Source organism: Parus major, chromosome 2 (genome assembly GCF_001522545.3).
Source record: "Parus major isolate Abel chromosome 2, Parus_major1.1, whole genome shotgun sequence".
Taxonomy (NCBI): domain Eukaryota; kingdom Metazoa; phylum Chordata; class Aves; order Passeriformes; family Paridae; genus Parus; species Parus major.
The window spans coordinates 36,435,507-36,458,062 of record NC_031769.1 but is presented as its reverse complement, the minus strand read 5'-3'; the positions used below and the strand labels follow the sequence as shown (position 1 = coordinate 36,458,062).

Genomic DNA, 22,556 nt, shown 5'->3' with positions numbered 1-22,556 from the left:
CTTGTCTGGAACTGTACAAATGTGATAAAACCTTCTGAAACTCTCAATAAGAAACAGTAATCAAAAAATTTTTAAACCACTTTATTCAAACCTGAGCACCTCAATATAAAACTAAACACTGGTGAACTGTCATTTTTCTTGCTAAACCCAGATTACTGCAAATTTAAAATCTGCACAAGTAAGTTTCTATCAGTTCAACATTTAAATAGACTAATTCATCTCTTCTGACACACTTTGTAGATTTCATATAATGAAAATAACTAAACGAATTAGTGCAATATACTGGACTGATCAAAATAAAATGTACTTTGGAAAACAAAGTTGCGAAGTTCATTACTGACAGACAGCAGTACTTATGTTACAGATACAGGAGCATCATTTATTACTGTTCTAGCCATAAAGGAAGAACTCAGAACCCCCTTTGATTAGAGAGGAAAAAAGTTAGCTTTAAGTAACTGTACATTCTGTATACCTTTAAGCAACTCTTAAATATTACAGAAAGTATTAAACAAATGTAGACTACAATGCAGAGTACCTATTTACAGTACATTAATATCCAAATTTAAAATCAAGTTGGATGTACATAATTGTTAGTGCACTATGTTTTTTTCCTTAGGGGAAAAACAAACTGTAATGGCCAGCAATGATCAGAAACAAGAAAGAAGTCACAGACACCAAGTTTGTTGTGGTTTTACTTGAAGAGCTCTTACAGTTTGTAGAGGACAAAAAACCCCATATCCTAAGTTGTAGAGTTGAATTTACTGGTCTGTACCCTCTGAACAGATTAGAAATGAAGTTAGACTTGATTCATCACTAATTCATTAAGATAACTAACTGGGTTGATATAATTTACATACAGTGTACCAACTAAAACTCCACTTTCTGGCAAGCATAGGATTCTTAAAATTGTTAATGCAAGTATTATTTGTAATAAAATTATTAACCTATGGAATGTATAACTAAACAGTGGATACCTGCAGAAACAACTGGTTGCATCAATACTGCAAATAAGTTTAAGTAATTTTTAGACCCTGTTTCTAAGGAGGTTTTAAAGCACAATTGAAAATTATGAAAAGACCCAATTCTATTTATTATAACAGTGATCAGTATCGAGGCTACAGGAACTGGCCAATTAGGTCCACAGAAAGTATTTCTTCTACACCCCTAATAATAACAACTGATTTTTTGAAACCTTTCAACTGAAGGAAGTTTATTCCGCTTCCATCTCCCCTCTACTGCTGAAACATTACAGCCAGTGGTGGATACATGCATGTTAAAATTTTAGGTCAAAAGAAAACTCTGTATCATGAACTTGACTATTATCGTAAGTCTCTTCGCTGTTTGGAAGCTGTACTGGACCAGGTTAAGCACTCCAATTCCATGGTTATTAACAGTTAGGAAGCAGAAGAATATTCAGAACAGTTTAAAGCAATTGATCTTTTAGTTACTACAACATTGACTCTTGGGTGGTTGTGTGGGTTCAGTAAGGTCTACTCCTCTTCCTCTGGCAGAGCTGGCTCCTGCATTCTGTGGTTCATTCTTGGGCAATTTTTTTGCTGTAAGGTGAACAGGAAGTAAAGAATTAAACCTGAGATTTTACTAAGATTGAATCACCAGAATAAACAGAACAACACATTATAGGCATATCAGTATACTCATTGTATAACCAGATTTGATTCAGTGCATTGGTAATGGAAGAAGTGAAGACACTTTACTTCTTAATGATTAGCTACTTTGTCTGTGATTTCCAGGAGTGAAATACATTGGTAACTTGAGCAGCAAAACGTATCTGCACAGGTGTGCTATGCCAGCAAATGACAGCTCTTGTGGGAATCCACCCACACAGAACAGGCTTTAAGATAAGGATATTAATGCAAAAATATAGAGAAATATTGAAAAGGCACAAAATACAGACAGAAATGGGTCAAGCAGTTCCCAGATAACCAGCCAGAATAAGTGTTTGCAGACAACATATAAAATGGCCCTCAGCACCAGATCAAGACACTCATATTTTTTCCAAGCTGTCTCTTCTCTCCAGTTCTTAGAGTCAATTGACTGGCAAATTCTTTGTTGCCCTTGTAGCTCCAAGGTTCCTCCTCAGTCTTAACATGAAAACTAAGGGTGAAAGCTGCCACCCTTCTGAGCAGTAACTTCTCCTAGATTTCTCTCTATCAGGAAATTGCTAAATTCTACACAAAGGACTTCCATGGGCCTATCTTACCACGGCCCAACAACCACCATTGTTCTATAGGCTGGCTGAATGGCTTCCCTGCAAAGTAACTACTTCTGTCAGTTTTTAAAAGAACTTTATCAGCCAAAAAAAAAAAAAAAACCAACTGCAGAGCAGACATCAACTTGTTGTGGTACCAGATAACCTCAGGGTGCTGGGCAAAAGGGTGGGCCACAGGGATCCTCTGAGGGCTGTTCTACAGTTCTGTGATAAAACCCAAGAATCCACATGGTACTAAGCTGCTGAGCCAGTACAAAGAGACAAAGCACCAAAAGAAAAATGTCTTCAGAGCAATGTTTTGGATTCTAGAGCTGTATCTAGAACTGAATTAACACTGGGTTTTTGAACTGTGAGCTCTGAATGAGTGTTGAAACAGTCAATTTACAAGCAGCTGCAGCTTGCATCCAATAGCTCTTTCAACATTCTCATTTTTTATTTTCTCTCATCTTTAAGATCATATTTGCACATGGTCCTGAGGAACGCATCTACATTTTGCAGGCTGTCCCAAATTACATGCAATACTTATAACCTCATCAAAATTTCCTTTCAGAGTCTATTACTGCACAGAGCTTGTTCTGATGCACTGACAAAAATGAATTTCACCCCACTGATGTAAAACACTCACATGGGCAAAAAACATTGCAGACACAGTTATTAATTGGACATTTTTTTCCTCAAATTTACTTTGTAGCCTTCATTAAAATATAGAGGCAGGAATTATTGTTGATATATCAAATTAAAGAAAAGACAGATTTTGGGGATTTTTTTTTAAACAGGAAACAAACTGCACCATTAAACACAGTAATTCTGAAATTTCACCAGAACAATACAATTAAGCATTTCTGTATCATTAAATGCAGGCCTATCTTGAACATTTGTGAGAAAAATATACTTTCCTGTCATACAGTTAAGTGATTCTATCCCCCTTCTTCAAGTGTTTATAGTAAATATGAAGCAAGTACTTGTTATAAAGTGTTGCTATACTGATAATTTAATTTGCATCTGCTGGAAGTTTGAAAGGCATCACAAATTACCTCCTGCTCTCTGGCTTAGAAAGCAGAAGATTAACACCTCTTTAAAAACATTTAATTTTAATATCAGTGATGTTTTTTCACAAAAAAGTGGGTTAGAGAGGTGCAAACAGACAAAATAAAATGGAAAGAGTTTATTTGATGCTATTCATTACTATTACCCACTAGCAAAGCACCTACTATAATTAAGGTTACTACTAAATAGTTTATTGGCCAGCCTTGAAAATGAAGTCTCTTTCCTCCACCTTCAGAAGTTTATTAACAGTTGTATAAAATTTTGGGTATCATTGGAGCACACAAAAAATCTTGGTTTATGCTTACTACTACATGTTAGAATCTTGACAGAAATCCCTAAGATTACGTTAAAAATATATGAGTAGATTTACTTTTCACATGCAGGGTCCTTTATTTATAACTTGGACACTGAATTTAAGCACATGCTGCCATCTTTGGCACAGCTTTTGGATTTCAGATAGGTGCTTAAACAAAACTGAACAAATGAAAAGGCCTAAGGACACTTCAACACCAGAAATAACTTACATGAAAAACACAGATCTTAGGTTAGGAAGATTGTTGTGGTCTGAATCTCATGAAAACCATTCCCTTTACAGTTCTCAGTTTGTTCATAAACTTACCAATTGCCATGAATATTTCATTTACGTTCATAGATGTTTTGGCAGACGTCTCCATGAACAATAGGCTGTTGTCATCTGCATAAGCCTGTGCTTCCTGAAATTTAAAATAAGAATACAATACTTCATCAAAACAAAACAACCTCATACAATCATTACTCACTGTACTTTTAATTGCTACAAAGGAACAATCTCTACAGCATTTTGAAAGAATGACAGTTTGTGGAAACACTCATCTGACAATGTTATACACCAGGTATGGAGAAGTTACAATTCCACCAATTCGTTAAACAATTAGAAGTGGAATCTTAAAGATCCCTACTAATCTTAAAAATATCCAGGTGGAAAAATCTCAGGCAAAACTAAATAATAAATTAAAATATTTATGAAGGAGACAACCCCAACACAGAACATTAGCTCTGACAGTAAGAACAAATAAACTTCAGAAAGTGCCATCAAATTTCAGCAAGTCCATTATTACCCTGGAAAAAGGCAGTCTGTGAACTACCTTGAATCTTTCAACTACTGATGCAGATGGATCAGAACAGTTTTTTTACCCTTATACAAATTCACAGTTATAGCAAATAAGCAGTATTCAGTATTTTGCCATGTTACCTCCCTTTTCAGTATGAATTTTAATCTGATACACTGCTCATAAGAACCTTATTATTTTTGCCCCTTATTAGTCAATTCAGCTGCGAATCTCTAGCTTCTTATGATTATGTAACCGCCTTTGCATTCAAAAAGAAATCTGAAAAAAAAGCTGAACTACAGAACACCTATGATGATAAGAATAATCTACAGCACTCTGTAATTGTGACTCCTGCTAAGATCCATGTAATTATAGCTGAAACAACATATTAACAAGTACCTAGAATCTGTGATTTGCAATGAGAAAGGCCTGTCAGGCCCACAAGGAGCCCATAAATCCACATAAATTCACAGTAGCAAACCCCCTAATATTTAAAAAACATGAAGACTGTAATTGTTCAAAAAATAGTGCAGGTAGGTCTACTCTGGTAGTTAAATGTGATTACATTATTAACTGCAGTCATGTATGAAATTTTTGTTAAATACCATATTCTTTGATAAAACATCAAAGCCTCCTGTCAACTGTCACAGAAGTATAAAATTAGAAAACTGGCAGCAAAACACCTGAACCACTGCTAACCTTATAATTCAGTTCTCTATAGTTAAAGAAAGATTCATTACTACATGCAGCTGTATCTCATATGGTGACCCCAAACACAGATTAAAAACCATAAATTACTGAGTAATAAATACACTCTTAATTCAAAATCAGTCAATCAGGAATGGACGAAAACTACCTGCAGTTAGTTTAATTCAGCTAAAAGGCTATTTTCTGATGACTTGATTAAACTTTCTAGAAGATAAAATACACCAGTGAGAGCACAGATGTAATCACTAAACCAAAAGAAATGCCATGAAAAGCCCAATTAAAATTTGAACACTGCTTCAACAGTACAGCCTAAACAAGTTAGGCACATCAATCAGCTTTGTATCATACGATAATCAAAATTCCCTGGCTGACAAGTCAGACAGAAGAGTTTGCACTAAGTTACTGATATCTCATCCCCTGAAACTCTAGTTACCAGTAATTTTGGACAGAAGACAGAAAGAGGTCACATCAAAGAATGGGTATTCAATTAGCCTTAAAGATACACAAATCAATTAATTATTCCTCAAAGTAAAATTAATTATTCCAAAAAGTCTATTCCTCCATATTACTTGTACAGAAATAGGTTTTTTGGTAGCATATATAATTTAATTAGTCTCAGTTGACATTTATATTTAACAGCATGACCTCCATAATAACTAGCTAGGCTATGCATATAATCTCCCCCTAGGTTTATTTACTATCCATTCAAACAAAATGTAATTTCTGTGAACAAAAACCATGTACATACCTGGAAATCCACAGCTCTTTTGTTAGCTAGATCAGCTTTGTTTCCTGCTAAAGCTATTACAATATTAGGACTTGCTTGTCGCTGAAGTTCTTTGACCCAATTTTTCGCTCTGGCAAAGGACTCCTGTTAATGATTGCAAAATGATGCAACTGAGTTTTATCATCCTTCTGCACTCACCTATTATCCCCATCTCTGTTATCTACACTTCAAGCATGAAACGCCAATGCAAAGCTTGCTACCTTAGTCCAAAGGCACACTCCAAACTGCCAACTGAGCTTCCAAAATTAAACATCCCTACCTTAGTTCTCAACTGTGCTTAGCTGGGATAATGCTGAAGTAAGTAGGTAAGACAATCTTTGTGTAGACAGAGTAAGGAAAGAAGTGGTTAAGAGAGGAATTTCAGTTTTTCTAGAAGATTCAAGTGTATGAACAACTATATTGGAAAGGCCTCAAAATTACTTTTTAATTATTGATGACTGTTCATTATGGTAAATGATTTCTGGGGTTTTTTGAAAGCTTTGGATTTTAAGTCTCATCAGAAACAAATGAAGTTTATCTGATCTAAGTTTAAATAAAAAGAAATTTAATAACATTAGGTTTTGGTCTGAATAGCTTGTGCTACTTTTCCAATCCTCAATCAAAATTTGCAAAAATACAGTATTAAAATAATGCCTTCACTATCAGAAATAAAAGTGCCAGCAGCAATGGGATGAGAGCAACAGCTCAAACTCTATGAACTGATTTAAGGGTGGTTTAGAAACACTTCTACAAGAGGATTTTTTCTCTTTCTTTCTGTCTTTTTAACACAAAAGAACCCCAAACAAACAAACAAACGAAAAAACCCCAACAACCAAAAAACCCCCAACAAAAAAATCTCAAAAAACCCTCCAAACCAAACAACCACAAGACAAAAAAACCTCCCCACAATACCCAAAAATCCCAACCCTAGAAACAGTCTTTTAGCCAAAAAAGTTTAGAGACATAAATTGAAATTACACAGTACAGTATGAAATGAGCAATCTGATCCAGCAGAAGTGGCAGGAGTGTTGGACTAGATGACTTTTAAAGGCTTCTTCCCATTCAAACACAGGCTGGATTGTTAGAACTATGATTCTACAAAATGATGAATTGATTTACACAAGTCAGTAAGAAAAACTAAGTATATATCAGTGTGAGACTGGTAAGTTCCAAATGCCCCTTGTGCATCCCTAATCCAGTACCTACCTCGTTTGTAATGTCGTATACCACTATAGCTGCTTGTGCTCCTCTGTAGTACATGGGTGCTAAACTGTGGTACCGCTCTTGCCCAGCTGTATCCCAAATTTCAAATTTTACCGTTGTATCATCCAGACATACAGTCTGGGTTAGAAAAGCAGCTACAAAAAAGACAGAGGTGCTGAAAACAGAAGTTTGCTTTATATCTCTACATTCATATATAGTTATGTTCACAGCCATGCAAAACAATTCAAACCTACTATTACAATAGATTTGATAAAAGCATTAGCTGACAGTCTTTAACTGATCAACACAAAGGAGTTATTTAAACAATCAGACTTTTCTCAAGTTAGACATAAGAAAGCAAAAATTGGAAAGAATTCCCCTTTTGAAAATAGTGAATCTGAATAACTGTAAGCCTTCTCTTAAATCTTCTAGATACAGTCTGTTGAAGCAGTCTGTGTATTAAGAGTACCAGTAACAGCATCCCATCATGCTATAACATGCTAACAGCTATACATTATATATATATATATATATATATGTGCGTATATATATACACACACACAGTTAACAGCTCAGATATTTTCAGTTCTACACATTCATATTATTTGACCAGTATCTTAAAACTTTGTTTTTCAGCTTCACCTTAACTAACAGGTCTGGAAGGAAAAAGCACTTCTTGTAAGTTCTTGCTCTCAAAGCAGCTATATTTTTGACTTTGCAAGTCATCTCAGGAATTAATTTCAGCACAATTTCAACACCCTGCAGTTTGAGGAAAATCTGCAGCCATTGCTACTACAGCTGAATGCCTTAGCATAAATAATGGTCTTCCAAGTTACAGAAAATACTAAGTAACTCATTCTAAGTCTTCAAACAGTTACTCCTAGTAAAACTTTTCCATTCTGTTTACAGTACAATCAGAAGTATGGAGGTAAGTGGCCACACAGCATAGAAACCAGTATTAAAAACTAAGGAAAGCCCACTACTTAGTTGAAGCAGGAACTCTGATCACTAGGCACACTGACAGATTGTGGCCAACTTAAATCAAATGTCTGAAGAGACACTGACCCATAATGCTTGCATACCTGGGATTTCATCTGCCCTACATACTCTGAGACATCATAGCCTATGAATCATACCAAAACTGCTGCAACCTTCAACTCAACTCATTACAGAAACCAAAATGAAGCCAATCTTGCTCTGTAAAGGACATTGTAACTAGCATACAGAAGTGTCCCTGTCTCAGCTGTGAGCAGCAGCTGCATGGTACTTAGTTGCTGGCTGGGGTTAAACCGTGACCAGAAGCTGACTCCTTAAGTGGTCAGGTGCTCCTGCTTCAGGGGTATTAGCATCCATCACAGATGAGCAGGCAGGCTGGAGAAGGTAAAAGCTTTGATGTTCCAATGTTAAATAAACATAAATCTCTCTAAATGCTACATATCCGAACACTGGTAGAACAGGCTGCACTTGGCAGCTCCCTAGGCAGCCCAGAACCAAAACAGAGTGGAAAAACACCATACATCCTGCACTAAACTAAGGGCTTCCTCCCCAGAACCAGCTCAATATTATATTTCTCCAAGGCAGAGCCAAGATGTTAAACAAACTGATTTTGAAGTTTTCACACCCATTGTTCTCTTAACAGAAAAATATACCTACACTGCATAAATGAAGGCATGTACTTAGAAAGAGAATTAAACAACTGGCTTACTCTATACAATCCTTTTGTTTTTGTCAAAAGTAACACTTAAACCACTTTAAAATGCCAATTAAGTTTCTTCGACCTTGCCAAGGCCATAATAAATTGACAATTAATCATCTGTTAATTATCTGAAAGTCTATCATCTTTAACAGCCATACTTTTGTCTTAAACAACTAACAGGCTTTGCTGCACTAGTCTGAAGAGGCAAAACCACACCACCACCATCCAACATGTCTGCCTCTAACTGCACGCCTTTTCAGATGTTTTTATCCAGATTCACAATGCACATAAGCCTCTCTTTGTTAAATGGCCCTTCTGTATACAAAGAAAATTATGCCTTAGGCAACTACAAGCCACAGAGTTAGACAGTTTCTCTAAAGAAAACTTTTCTGATTCCTAACATTGCTGCATGTAATAGCTCTCAGCTGTATTATACAGCATCTCCTTGTTTCTATTTGACAGAGAAGAGGCACAAGTTAATACAGATTACACTAAGTCTTATATATCTGAACTTGAACTTAGGCTCTTGTTAAACTTTTGTTTAGATTTTCAGAAGTGTGACAGGGTTCCAGTTATCCCAAACAAAAAAAAAAAAAAAACCACAAACCCCAAAAAAACCACAAAACCAAACAACTAAAAGGAGGTTAAATTAATTTGAGATCACTGAAATGGAACAAAACACTTAATTTTAACAGCTTTTTTTTAAACTAAAAACCTTGTTGATACTGGAAAGTTAATTCATTACACATCTTTTGAGAACTCTCCATATTACCACACAGCTGTTTATCATAGCATACAGAAACTTTCCTACCAACACCTATCCTCAAACCATGATAAAATGCACAAAGCCAGAAGTGTGCATTAGTAAGATTGCTAAGGTAGAAAATATGTGGTTCTCTATTCACACTAACAGATAGGAAAAATAAATACATGTAACAGCTAGAAATAGGGCAAAAGAAGCATGCAATGAAATTCAGCTTGCATTTATTTTTGTAAGCTTTGCAGAGTTTTTACATTTCAACAACTGCTGGTGTGTGAAGACACATACAGAAGACTGAAAGGCCTTCACATAAATATTACAATGGAACAGGCTGACTCATCCAAGCTGCAACAGAAACTACTGGAGAGTATTTATCAATTCATAAAATCCATACTTTGTAAAGTCTGTATGCTGTTCAGTAGTTTTAGGATATGTTTAAATTTATCTAAGAAGGAATATAGCTTAAATCACAAACAACTCCAAAATACAGTATAACTGAAGAAATCTGCCAAGGTGAAGAGTGTCATAAAATCTGTTTAAACAGATTTTCTTTAATTCTAGTAGCCAGTACCTGTTTTGTCTGAAGTCACAAAATGGAAAAACAGCACAATAAATTTTGTGATTACTAACACAGAAATATATCCAGAAATGAAGCAAGTTCTCCAAAATCAAAATCGAAGTCAGCATACATAAGTGACAAACACAAGCTTTTTGGAAGATGCAATACTCGGGTTTTTTTTCCTAGAAACTAAGCTCATAATTCTTACCAAGCAGTTACTTCATGCATTAAGCATACAGCACAATTGAAAGAGCCACACGCCCACTTACATACGAAATGTAATATAAAGCCCAGATTTCAAAACTATGCAGTTCAAGAACACATTTACTACCTCCACTTGAAAAGGATGTTTACATTTAACTCAGAAAGATACAGTTCTCAATTACTGACACAGGGCGCAGTTTTGACCCTTGCTGCTCATGACCCACTCTCGAAGTGCCACTACATTAAAGGTTTTCAAGGGCAAGGACAACATGAAAACATAACACAAAACAAATTAACAGGGTAATTTTCTCACCTCCAATCGTGCTTTCTTGAAATTCATGAAACTGTCCTTTTACAAAACGAAGCACCAAACTTGATTTGCCAACTGCAGACTCTCCTAAAAGTACTAATTTGAATTGGCAAATTTTATTTCCAGCATTTGGCCCGTTGGGCCTTGTTGCTCCTCGATTAGCCATGTCCAAATTAGAAAGCAGTCCTTTGTTTCAACAGCTTTTGAAAGCAAGTTCCACTGAGATCTGAATCCTGGTTCTTCGCCAGTAACAACCTATTTTGTGAAAAGACAGCGGGTGCGTTAGATTTACAAACCAAGTAAGACAAGTCCCATTCACTAATGCAATGTATTATATATAACTTGACCTAGTATTTACCAAAGTCAACAGTCCAGACTACAGGTACCATCACTGGTAAGTAGTCAGCTATAGCCAGAATTTATGACACATGAACCAGTTATCCTCTTCAACACCTAGTCTTCCCATTAAAGCTTCAAATTAGCACATTAAAATCCAATTATGCTTCTTCTTGCAAGACCTCATTTTCCTGTTAGTTCTGAACAAATCAAGACTGATGTATAACACAACAGATTCAGACTTTCAAATTGTCAGTAAAATAACAAATGACAAGAAGCAGTAACTTTTCAAAATCATGCTATTGCTAACCAGTATTCCAAAATCAGCGCTGCTCAAGGATGCTAAAAAACTGAGCGAATTGGGAAAACTCAATCACCACAGTATAACTTCTTTGCAAGTGTAGTTCATTCACTTCTATCCCATCTATCAAATACAATCTCCTTAAACAGAAGTGCAGATCTTCACATATAAACCATTAATACCCTCTCTAATTAACAGCTGTACTGAGAAACAAAAGTGAAGCCTTCCATAAGAAAACCAATTGACCAGTAAGAATTGCAGGCCGCTTTGTACAAGCTACCAGAGAACTACCATAGGATGATAAATTTCTATTTCCAATACTTACACTTGTCCTAGGTCAATATTAACAAGAGAGATCTTTCTTAACAAGTATGAACAGCATATTGCTTAGTCTGCCTACTCCTCTTTCCAGCTACTTAAAAAAACCCCACCCACAGTACTTATATACTTCGTATGGAAAAGGAAGCCTTTAGACTCTGCAGGTACCACTTCTGACCCTAATATTTATGGTTTTACACACTCAAGAGTAGATACAAAATAAAAGACCTCTCAAAACTAGCCCCTAATTTTGTCCTATTCCAGATAATCTTTATTTGAATTGAGCACACTTCACAGGGATAAAACTTTCCTAACATCTAGGATGCAAGTCAGGTTAGAGCACATGCTCCTAATGCAAAAAACGGTTTTAATTCCTATGTTGCAAAAAAGTAAGCAAACATAATAGTTTCAAGTGACTTCCCGTTCTTTATTCCTTGTGATAAAGCAATTACATTTTAAACCAAGCAGTAGTCTTTAGCCATCTTCCTATTTCAAACCCCTTAGCACACAGATCAGGCACTTGAGCGTTCCAGTTTGCTACAGGCCTAGCTCAGATGCTAAGTCTTCCTTCTCCTTCCTAACTCTCCCTTTCCCTCAAACCAAGTCTTGAAGTACCTTCTTTCCTGCCAAGTGCTTCAAGTCTAGCAGAACCTTACCCTTTAGTAAGATACTCCCTTGCAAATTAATATTCATGGAATAAATGAGAACAAAATACTCATTATTTACTGAATAACATAATAGCTGAAAAACAGATATTCCATTTCTCATTTGAAACAGAATACAGATCTTGAAAAATATTTTCAGCATCTTAGAAACATTTCTATTTGCTCATGTTCCTCCTTTTTTCATATCCCTCAAAATAATTTACCTTCTTTGAGGTAGGATATAATGATTTTGCATTGTCCTGAGTTCATGTTCCATTTGACTACTACATCATACTTTAATCAAAAATATATATTTTTAAAATTTTGGTTGTACAACAATCTATCAAGCATCACATTTTAGCTATATATTCTTAGAAACATGTGAAAGTGTTCCACAGTGAAATAATGAAGCAAAAAAGCCCCTGCAAACCTACCAACCATTCTTACTAAGTACCACATTAATTCTATACTATGATTCTTATTCATTAAACTAATTTTGGTGGAGTATTTCAGAATACAGGAATGGATTCAGTTATTTTAAAAATACCAGACCTTTCACCCTTACACTATAAAACAGCAATTTTGCACTACTAGTGTGTTGGTTCTCAGGCAAGATGGTTCCCCCTCCATGCTGTAGAAATATGCACCAGAAGTTGTGGAGTGATTTGGATAAAAATGCATCAACGACAACAATTAATCTCTCCCTAATTGTACTACAATAGAGAACGCAGCAAGGCATAACCAAAATATAGGTGGTTCAGAATATTGTGAGCCATTTGTTTATCTTTTCCTTTGGAAAAGTAATGAAGACAATTAAGTTATTTCTGTTTTAAAATGAAAAAAAAAAAACAAACCAAAACATCTGTTTTCTGTAGCATTCCAGTGTGTTTGGACAACCATGAAATAATTTAAAACCCTTTAATCTTAATACATCCCATGCTTTTCCAGACTCTGCAGCATTCATAAAGACATAAGGACAACATCCAGTGACTGTGTGACTTAGTACTCCTGAGGGCGAGTGGCTTCTAGATGACACACAGTGAGGAAATCAAGCCATTGCACAGGTTACTTCCTATGACTGCTTTTTTGCTTGCTGTTTCCCATACTGAGAGCAAAAGGAGGTATGAGAAAAAAACATGTAACTCACGTAATATTTATCAGTTTTACCTGAGCATTTAGAGTTTGTAGGTAATTCAGATTTTTATCCCTCATAAACCAGTAATTACAACCCTTTGCAAAACTACTTCAGAACACAAGGCTGACACAGGTTGTCAAGAAAAGTATCTAGTTGGATTTTTACAGATGCCCAAGTTACAGAAGCTGTAGTTATCAGAGAACTTCAAAGTTTACATTCTTACAGCATCCCTCCCTTGAAATCATTCTAGAGTCGGATACCATGTACAAAAATAACCAGCTCTCAAGCTGAATAGCAGACCACAGTACCTCAGAGGAAGGCCATCTAAGAAACATACTGCAAACCTCATTCATTCAACAGTCGCATCAATACAGTCAATAAATTAATAATGAAACCTACTAGTCATACCACCCACTTTTCAACAGCTCAGGATAAAAGAAAATGCAAGACTGAAAACCTGAGAGAGCCTATCCAGGTGATTGTGACATATTAATGAAGTCACTAACACCTTCCATAAGTGCATATGGAAATCATAATCTTTTGAAGTTTCAGATTATGACAAAAATCTGTAGTTAAAGTTCACAACATGGCAGCATACTTACACAATAAGCAAGAGAAGTATCTGCTTAATCTGAAGAGAAGCAGTAGTGCAGTTTGACAGCCACTACAGAATGGTTTTGGCCTGTTTTTTTCACAGATGTGAGCTGAGCACACAGTGTTTCACAAAGATTCAGAAGTAGATTTCAATGCTACAGTCTCCCATGCACACTCCAAGTCTCAGGTCACATTCATTCCAGTATTTCTTAATTCATCAGTAAAACACAAACCTGGAGAACCTGGGTGGAATAGGACACTCAGTACTCTACATATACATTGCAAACTCAGCTCTGGTGAAAATTTTCTGGGAAAAAATCGATTAACATGGCTCCCCTTCTCTTCCAATTTTGTAAGCAATGTAATCAATATGTTTGGAATATGTAAAGAAAGAAAACTTGGATAAGACATTTTCATTCAACTACACAGAAGCAAGTACACAAGTGCTTGACTTGAAACAAGCTCTTAAACTTGTACATATGGGTGTTATGGAAGTGATCTTCTAACATAAAAATCTGCTAAAGAAAATAGTGTAATAAATTTTGGGATGGATGGAAATGAGGGACATTTTCTTGCTTTTATAGAGTTGAACATAAAAACTCCGTTTTGCAGTCTTGGGCAAAACTTTTATAATCTTGGACAAATACATGGTGCTAAGTAGGAACGTTCACTCTTCTGAATATTTCCACCATGACAGAGCAGGTCCATACTAAAATGCCAAAACACAAAGCCTGGAGCATATTATTAGCCAAGTACTCCTGGTAATCCCACCAACTAATTTACTGGATGCTAGGTATTCATTCTCACCCCAGAAGAGCAATTTGTATGCTGTTGGGTAGTCTGAGTTTTATTTATGAAAGAGTCCTAAGTATTTTAACTGATCAAACACAAATCTTATGCTTGAGTCTTTGTACAAAATACCAATAAGCCCCCACCAATACCTACAAATTCTCAATTTAATGGCATAGTTCAGTCATGTAAGCATAAGCACTGGCCTATTTTCAACTACAAGACAGCTAATACAGAAGTATCAAAGTAACACTGGTGACAAAAGCCAGCCTGCTGAAGAGATTAAGACAGTGAGCACTGTTCCTAAAATTAATGTGATTAAGTGTATTATCAAATAAAAAGGCCACACAAAAAAATTCACGATAAATTTAAAATTGGAACATTGCACCACTTTTATATTTCATAGCAAACAACACTTTTTCTTACTAATAAACTTCTGTACATTGCATTAACAGACATAAAGCCTACAGTGCTGAGGCTGCAGCTACTATCTAAATTTCTTTATACTGGATTCTTCTGAATGTTTTAAAAAGCAGTAATTTTCTACTTTTATATAGCCTTATATATTAGCCACTCCTACTAACCGAATTTTCTGCTATTCCTTCCAGGTTCAGCAGAATTAGTGTGACACCTTACTGCAGTGTTCAAGACAGTGACGGGAACAACTAGCAAAATGCTTGTCACATGTAAGCCAGCTAACATTGAAACATAATGAGACTGTAAGTTAAACAAGCGAATCAATACAGTTGCTGCAAAAAAATCAGAGCCCTACAATTAAAGGTAATAGCAATCTCATAAGCTCATCCGAATGGTGAATGGTACCAATTGCTTTCAGATAAACTGGTTTATCATACAGGAAATGTAACTGATGACTATAATACCATTGTCTCTAGCCACCTCACTTCAGCCAACATTTACCTTTTCCTAGCATTGCTCATGATGGAAGAACAATACCTACATGCAATCTGTAGGTAAGCCTGACTGTAACTCTGAATAGTCACTATAAAACTGCAAAAAATAAAAAATCCCATGATTTTTGCTTTGAAACGTTACATGAAAGAAACCGATTAATTTCAGCTGCTTAATCAGCTGTTTACCCTTTCATTTCTATCCCCAAGCTCTAAAAGAGGTATAAGGTAGGAAAAAAAATCATTAAAAAGGCCGAGAGAAGAGCGTTTCATGGCCCACTTTTGGAATATTTTGATGGTTCTTATGCAATTCAGCTCTTCCCTAAAACACAGAAAGCTTAGGTGTGTTCCTCCACCCTACCCTAGCTTTGTGTCTCGCTCCGATTCAGTGCAGTGCAGAAGATATCCAGCATACTAGGCCTGTCGCGATCCCCCCGATGGCGACGCCTTGTCGGGAGCATTTTACTCCCCACCTAGCTCACCGTCCTTCTTCCAGACGCAAGCGAAAGGGAAAGCGAGGGACCCATCACCCAACCTCCCCTTCCATATCTCACAAGCAACTCGAGGGGCACAGCCCTCACGGCCGGCCCCAGACAGCGATACCTCTCTGCAGGAGCGCCCGCACGCAGGGGAGGATCCCCGCTCTCCCGGGCCCAGCCCCTCCAACCCCCGCCGCCACCTCCCCTCCCCCGCGGCTCTTTTCCAGGCACTCTTCCCCATAAGGGGAAGTGGGAAAACCGGGGGCGCCATTTTGAGCCGGGAAGGGAGAGAGCAGCCTCCCCTCCCTTGCCCGCCTCGGCCACCCGTACCGCGGCACGACGCTCCCGCAGCGCCGGGGGAGCGGCCGCTGGCAGGAGCCCGGACAAGGCGGTCTCGCCGCCGCCGGGGCCCCCCCGCGACGCCACCGCCTCCTCACCTGGCCAGGGGAGCCGGGGCGGCGGCGCAGCGATGTCCGTCTGTCCGCGCGTCGGTCGGGGCCGGCGGGCGCGCCGGGGCAGGGTGGGCGGAGGAGGGGTAAGAGGGGAGGCGGCTCCTCGGTGGGGGCGAGGGGCGGGGGCGCAGCCGTGCCTCACCCAGCCCCGCCGCCGACTTCCGCCGCCTCTGCCCCGACCAAAACACACTCACACACACACAGCACGCACTTCCGCCGTCGCCACGTCACGCCCGCACGCGCCGTGCCCTTCCGGTTCGCCCGCGCCAGTCACGTGACTCCCTTTCTTTCCCACCTTTTCCCCCTCCTCCTTTTGTTCCCGCGGCCGCCGAGCCGCGCTCTGGCAGTCGGGTGTTCCCTGGCTCCCGCTTCTCCCCAGCGCCCGGGGGGAAGAGTTCCCGGGAGCGATCCGCGCGTCTTCCATCTTCCATTTACGGTGGGGGTGGTGAGACACTGGAATGGGTTGCAGGGAGAATTTCAGGATGCTCCATCCCTGGCAGTGTTCAAGGCCAGGCTGGGTGGGGCTCTCAGCAACCGTCTGTAGTAGGGGCGCCCCTGATCAAGGCAGGGTGGTTGGGACTGGATGATCTTTAAGGTCCCTCCCACCCCAAACTATTCCGTGATTCTCTGCCAATCCTCTAGGGACTGCATTGCAGCCTGAGGAGGCCACTGAGGTGCCAGGGATGGGAGCTGGGTATCACACACACAGACAAGTTCTGCTTTAATCCTTTGAAATAACCACTTTCCGAAGCTATAAATGAGTTGAAAGGAGGAACTGCATAAGAAAACCTGAATTGCCATCTGGAATTTCCCTTTTTTAAACACTGAACAGGCACTGATAAAGCCTTACAGGTTGGCTCATTTTTGTCAGAGTGCTAAAAACTGAAGAAAACGGGTTACTAATGCAGAACAAGTCTTGATTGCTTCATAGCGCTAAGCATGACCTTGTGAGAGAGCAGGATATAGGCCAGCTGGCCACAGGCTGCAAGCGGGTTGTAGCAGAAACAGAGCCATCATGATAAGTATTTCTTCGGTATGGCACCTTTAACAAGGTCTAAAAGTTGGAATTCAAAAGAAATAATAAAACAATCAAACTGATAAGACATTTAGTAAGTTTATCAATAATGGTATTTAGTAATTGATACAATTTAATGAAGGTTGGTTAGATACTCTATCATAGGAAATAATCAAAGCAATGTTGTTGTATTCTTAAAATACATGTTTTAGTTCAACCATATATATTTAAATAAAGCAGAAATCAAGTTATGTAAAGCCTGTGGTCAGTATTATGCTACTTTCCCCTTCCCTAGTATGACATTTCAACACTTTGTACAAAATACTTCACATACTGAAGTGAATGGAGTGAAAACAATGTTCTTTTACTCTTCATCACTTCTTTTTCATATACTATTCTGTTGGTACCAGTTTACTCTCAGAGTAACAATTTCCCCTTCCTACTTTATTAAGTTGATCACTTACGTAAGTGCTTTGTGAAAGGCCAATATGTAGCTTCAAAGAAAGTAAAATAGTCTTTGCATTCACCAGTGATATAGAGTGCCAGACTAGCTCCAGAGAAACATGTTTGAAAGTATACAAAATTTTTTGAGTTGTGAGTTTGCTAAATGTTTTTAAGAGTTGTCCTTTAAATCATGTAATCCTGCCCTAATACACTGCTTATTTGTCATAACCCTCTGACTGGTCTCAATATGTTCAACTTGATTTCAGGATTTGCTGAGCAAACAGGAGATTCCTGATAACTAAATGTGTTTTATTACACACCTGATAGGCATGCATTGGAGCACCAGATAGCATCCAGTCTAGCTGGCAGCTGCTCACTCACTCACTCACTCACCTCCCTGCAGTAAGAGAACATAACATGACAAACAAAAGCAGGAAATCTTGTGGGTTAAGACAAAGACAGTGTAATAGATGAAGGAAAGTGTAAGTGAAAAGGCAATACAAAGAAATTGCTGGCTACCTCCCATAAATAGACCAGTGTCCAGACAGTCTCCAGCAGCCAACTTGTAAGACATCTCCATTGTCTACCTCCATTTTTTATTGCTGAGAGTAATGCTGCGTGAGATGGAATATCCCTTCGATCTGTTTGGGTTGGCTGTCCTGGCTGTATTCCACTCCCACATTTCTGGACCATCAGCAGCATTTCTGCCTGGGTGGGGCTGATGACAAATTGGGGAAAAAGAGAAAGTCCTCACCCTGTGCGAGCACTGTTCAGCAGTAGCTGAGGTATTGCTGTGTTATCAACAGCAGTTTAGTCACAAATCCACAACACAGCACCATTCAGGCTACTATGAAGAAAATTAACTCCATCTCAGTCAGACACAGAACAAACATGTACAGATTTTGTGGAAAAATATTACACTGAATCTTTAGAATTTATTAAATTCAGATTAATTCAAAGAATTACTTGAACTAAATTCAGTTTAGAGATTAAACATGTCATACATGACATTTTGTGTTTTACTTAATCTTATAAAATAAAAGACTATACTATTCCATGTGTAAAGATCACTATCTATGTTTCTAATATAAAAAAAATACTTTATAAAATTTAAACCATCTTTCAGATTATCAGATGTATCTTTAGTTCAAGGCTAAGTGGAATTTTTGATTCAGGAATTCTATTCACATGATACAGTTGCTGTTAGGAAGCCTGTTTTACATCCAGGAGGTTCCTGCTGTCTAACTTAACTGACTGCAATGCAGAGCTGTAGTACATCTCCCTTGCTTTGTGAAATACCCAAATTGCTCATATCTAGTTGATGCTGACAGAATTTGTGACAGCAAACACCAAAGGTTCACTGTGAATGTGTGAAATAGAGGCACAAAAGAATGTGGCAATAATCAAATTACCAAGTTCCAGTTGCTGTATTTCAGGCTTGACAGGTCTATGTGAATTCCAGTGGTGAAGACAAGTTTCTTCTGTTGTAGTCTGCACAAAAAAGATGTTGAAGGAAAGCTCTGAAATCACACAGCCCCTACCGGTGGTCATGATTTCATGTTTTATTTCATCGTGGTTCATATATCATATACCAAAAATGAAACTGCTGGGTGATATTAACAAATTTATGTTACTGGGTCATGGTTTCACCAAGTGGCTTTCCATCTATTTTAGCATTTCTCTGCAGAGTTTTAATATTATGTTCTGCTCAGCCTTTTTGTGTTTAAATCTAATGCTAAACATGTAATAATAAGTGGACGTTGACTTTAGAGGACGTATAGAATCTTTTATTATGTTTTAACTTCCCAATTTTTGTTTTTCTTTAACAGTCTTTTTTTCTGTCTTCTATCTCTACTTGTGTACATTTTCTCAGTACCTACATTGGCTTGGTCATATAATTACATACAGAAGGGGTGTAGCACATAAAAAACAGTCACTTGCTATCCATAAATTACTCGAATAAAAAAACATGAAAGCAACCAGGCAAAGTAACAGCAAAGTGCATCGACATGGCTGACGTAATCCAGACATTTTGCAACATTTGCAGTGTTTTACATGGAGTTCTCTGGCCTTCAGGGACCTAAAGGAATCTACAAACTTAGTGCTTTGACTCTGATCTATGCCAGCACCATAGTCAGAGCGAGAGCTGTGTTGCAGAACATGGGGTGTTTGCACCCCTTAAACAAAGTAAAATGCAGGGCTTTGGTTTCCATTCCTCTGTTTTAGCCTAAACAGGACAGAAAAAGGCATTAGGTTGTGGGGATTGGATGTTAGAAACTAGTGAAATGTCAAGTACTGTTGAGGAAAAAAAGTGCTGCTGTAGAATGGAAAATTTTGTTCAACTTTTTCCAAACGGCTTTCTCTAGAGATCCTAATTTTGACATAGGAGATGACAAATTAATGCTGAAGTAAAGAAAGTTTTGATCTTTTTTTTCCTGAAAATTGAGTTCAATTGTTTTTTGTTAATTCATCATCTTATCTGTAAATTACAGGTCCTTCCCACTCCACAAATATTCTTTTGTGGCCAAAATAACTTTCAGTATAAGAAAGAATGGATATGACACTGATTCCAGAATGAGAAGAATTATGGGAAAGAATATATATTGTCAGTAGGTTTCAAATTGATTTATAGGGAACCCACGTTTCTGCAAAAAAGAAAAGAAGCACAGAGAGGAAAAAAAAAAAAAAAAAAAAGAAGGCTGTGGACTTCTGCTCTACTTGTTTCTGCAATAGGCATTTTTACATGTCCAAATCCTATTTTTGTGCCTTTGACAAAACCCACTCCATGGAGGCTGAGTGGATGCTTTCAATTAGCAAGTGTGGCCACCTGCTGGGGAAAAAACAAGGCAAAAATAAATCAGCAATGCACAGAATATATAAAAATGATAGCACCTTGAGCACAGGTAGAGAGCCATCTCATACAACAAACACAAGGGCAAAAATTCCATTTCCTGAATTTTATCCTGGGATAAAAACGTCCCAGTTTCCTGCACCCTATTATTAATATCTAATTTTTACATTACTGTACTTTGCTCTTCCTCTCTATAAATAGTTCTCCCTTCTGACAACTTTACTAGATAGAAATTACACTTTGCAGATGAATGGATCACAAGGCAAGACATAACCAATCATTTTATTTATTAAACTACCAAGAATTATTGCTTTATTTGGTAGGAACAGTCTGAACTTCAAGCAATAACAAATATGATTGAAATATGAAAATAACTGAACACATTAAGATTTTACAAGAGCTTCTTTAGTTCCCAAGTGGATGTGGATGTTCCGTATTAGGGGTGTGGTGCAGCCATGTCTACAGCAGAAAAACACATAACTTCTTTTGAAAAAGGGCACCAGCATTGCCACAGCTAGATCACAGTTGATGCTATACATGATGGTTCTGCCTGGAGAAGACAAAGATACATATGTATGTGCTGGAAGTTCATGGATCATGGCACTGACAAATATTGTTGGCGACTTGGACAGCTGGAGCAGATCATTACACAGCAGTAACTGCTGGAGCCTCTCACCTTCCATTCGTAGGAAATTAATTTAGTTTTAATTTATCATCATTCATTTAAAGTCCTTACCAAACAAATGTTAGAGCAGAGAATAAAATGGCCACAACCTGGTAATAGTTTGATTGATTATGATTAAGGTCTGTATATTTATCTAAAATTTGTTTTACCACCAAAGGACTATGGAGAATGGAGCAGGATGTGATAAAATGGAGATGTTTTGCCGGGAAGAAGGGGATAGTTTGCTAAATGTCATCTGAGAATAAAAGTCTTTGTAAGAACTGAGGGTCTGTTAAACAGCGGTGAAACTTGTTCAGTCTTACCCACGCTGCTTTTCTGAAATAATCCACATTTGTTTCTAAAAATCAAATACAGTGGGTTAGATATATGAGGTGTTGACTCATTTAAGACAAACAGTGAGAGCACTCACGTGTCTGGGGTAGTGCTGAAGGGCTTCTCTCACCCACCTCCATGCTGTGTGTGGGTGGGAGCGGCAGTTTTCTCTAGAGAAACAGCTCCAGCATACAATATTTTAATATGACATATTTTAATGTGACATCCGTGAAAGGGGCAGAATTTTTTATTACAGTAATAAAGATTGAAACTTTGATCAAACTTCTGACCATATAAGACCTCCTTTCGACCTCAAGATTCAACCCGCCTATCTGAAAGCCAGTATATTTTTAAAGATTTAACAATCGTTCTAAGAAATATGGGACCTCTGGGCCTTAATTATTTTTCTAGATCATGTCATTTACGGAACAGCCCAATGCAATTTATTTCCTGACTTTCGCCGAGGGGTGTGAGATGTAATGGACGTGGCGGGTGCTGAAGGAGATGGAGGAAACGCTGTGAGGGGAGAAGAAATGGGCGCCGGTGTGAGGGGGATGAGGGGCCAGGATGGAGGGCTGGGTGCGAGAAGGATGGCGGAGCACTGTGAGGAGCAGGACGGCGGGCGCTGGGTGCCGGGGGATGGCGGAGCGCTGTGAGGGGTAGGGCGGGGGGGCTGGGTGCCGGGGGGATGGCGGAGCGCTGTGAGGGGCAGGACGGGGGGG

The 22,556-nt window shown here is 38.2% G+C and overlaps 1 protein-coding gene across 2 annotated transcripts; it reads right to left on the bottom strand.

Moving 5' to 3' along the window:
* Positions 1-60: 60 nt before the first annotated feature.
* RAB5A (RAB5A, member RAS oncogene family) lies at positions 61-16,719 on the bottom strand. 2 transcript variants are annotated; one of them, XM_015618544.2, is made up of 6 exons: positions 16,513-16,719; positions 10,575-10,826; positions 7,046-7,197; positions 5,822-5,944; positions 3,897-3,990; positions 61-1,556 (listed from the first exon to the last, which is right to left on the bottom strand). In XM_015618544.2, exons 2-6 carry the CDS (start codon positions 10,735-10,737, stop codon positions 1,441-1,443), a joined length of 648 nt encoding a protein of 215 aa, XP_015474030.1. In that variant the 5' UTR covers positions 10,738-10,826; positions 16,513-16,719; the 3' UTR covers positions 61-1,440. The 2 variants fall into 2 exon arrangements, with proteins under 2 accessions (XP_015474030.1, XP_015474031.1); XM_015618545.3 differs by lacking the exon at positions 16,513-16,719 and adding an exon at positions 13,908-14,093.
* Between the last annotated feature and the right edge of the window lie 5,837 nt (positions 16,720-22,556).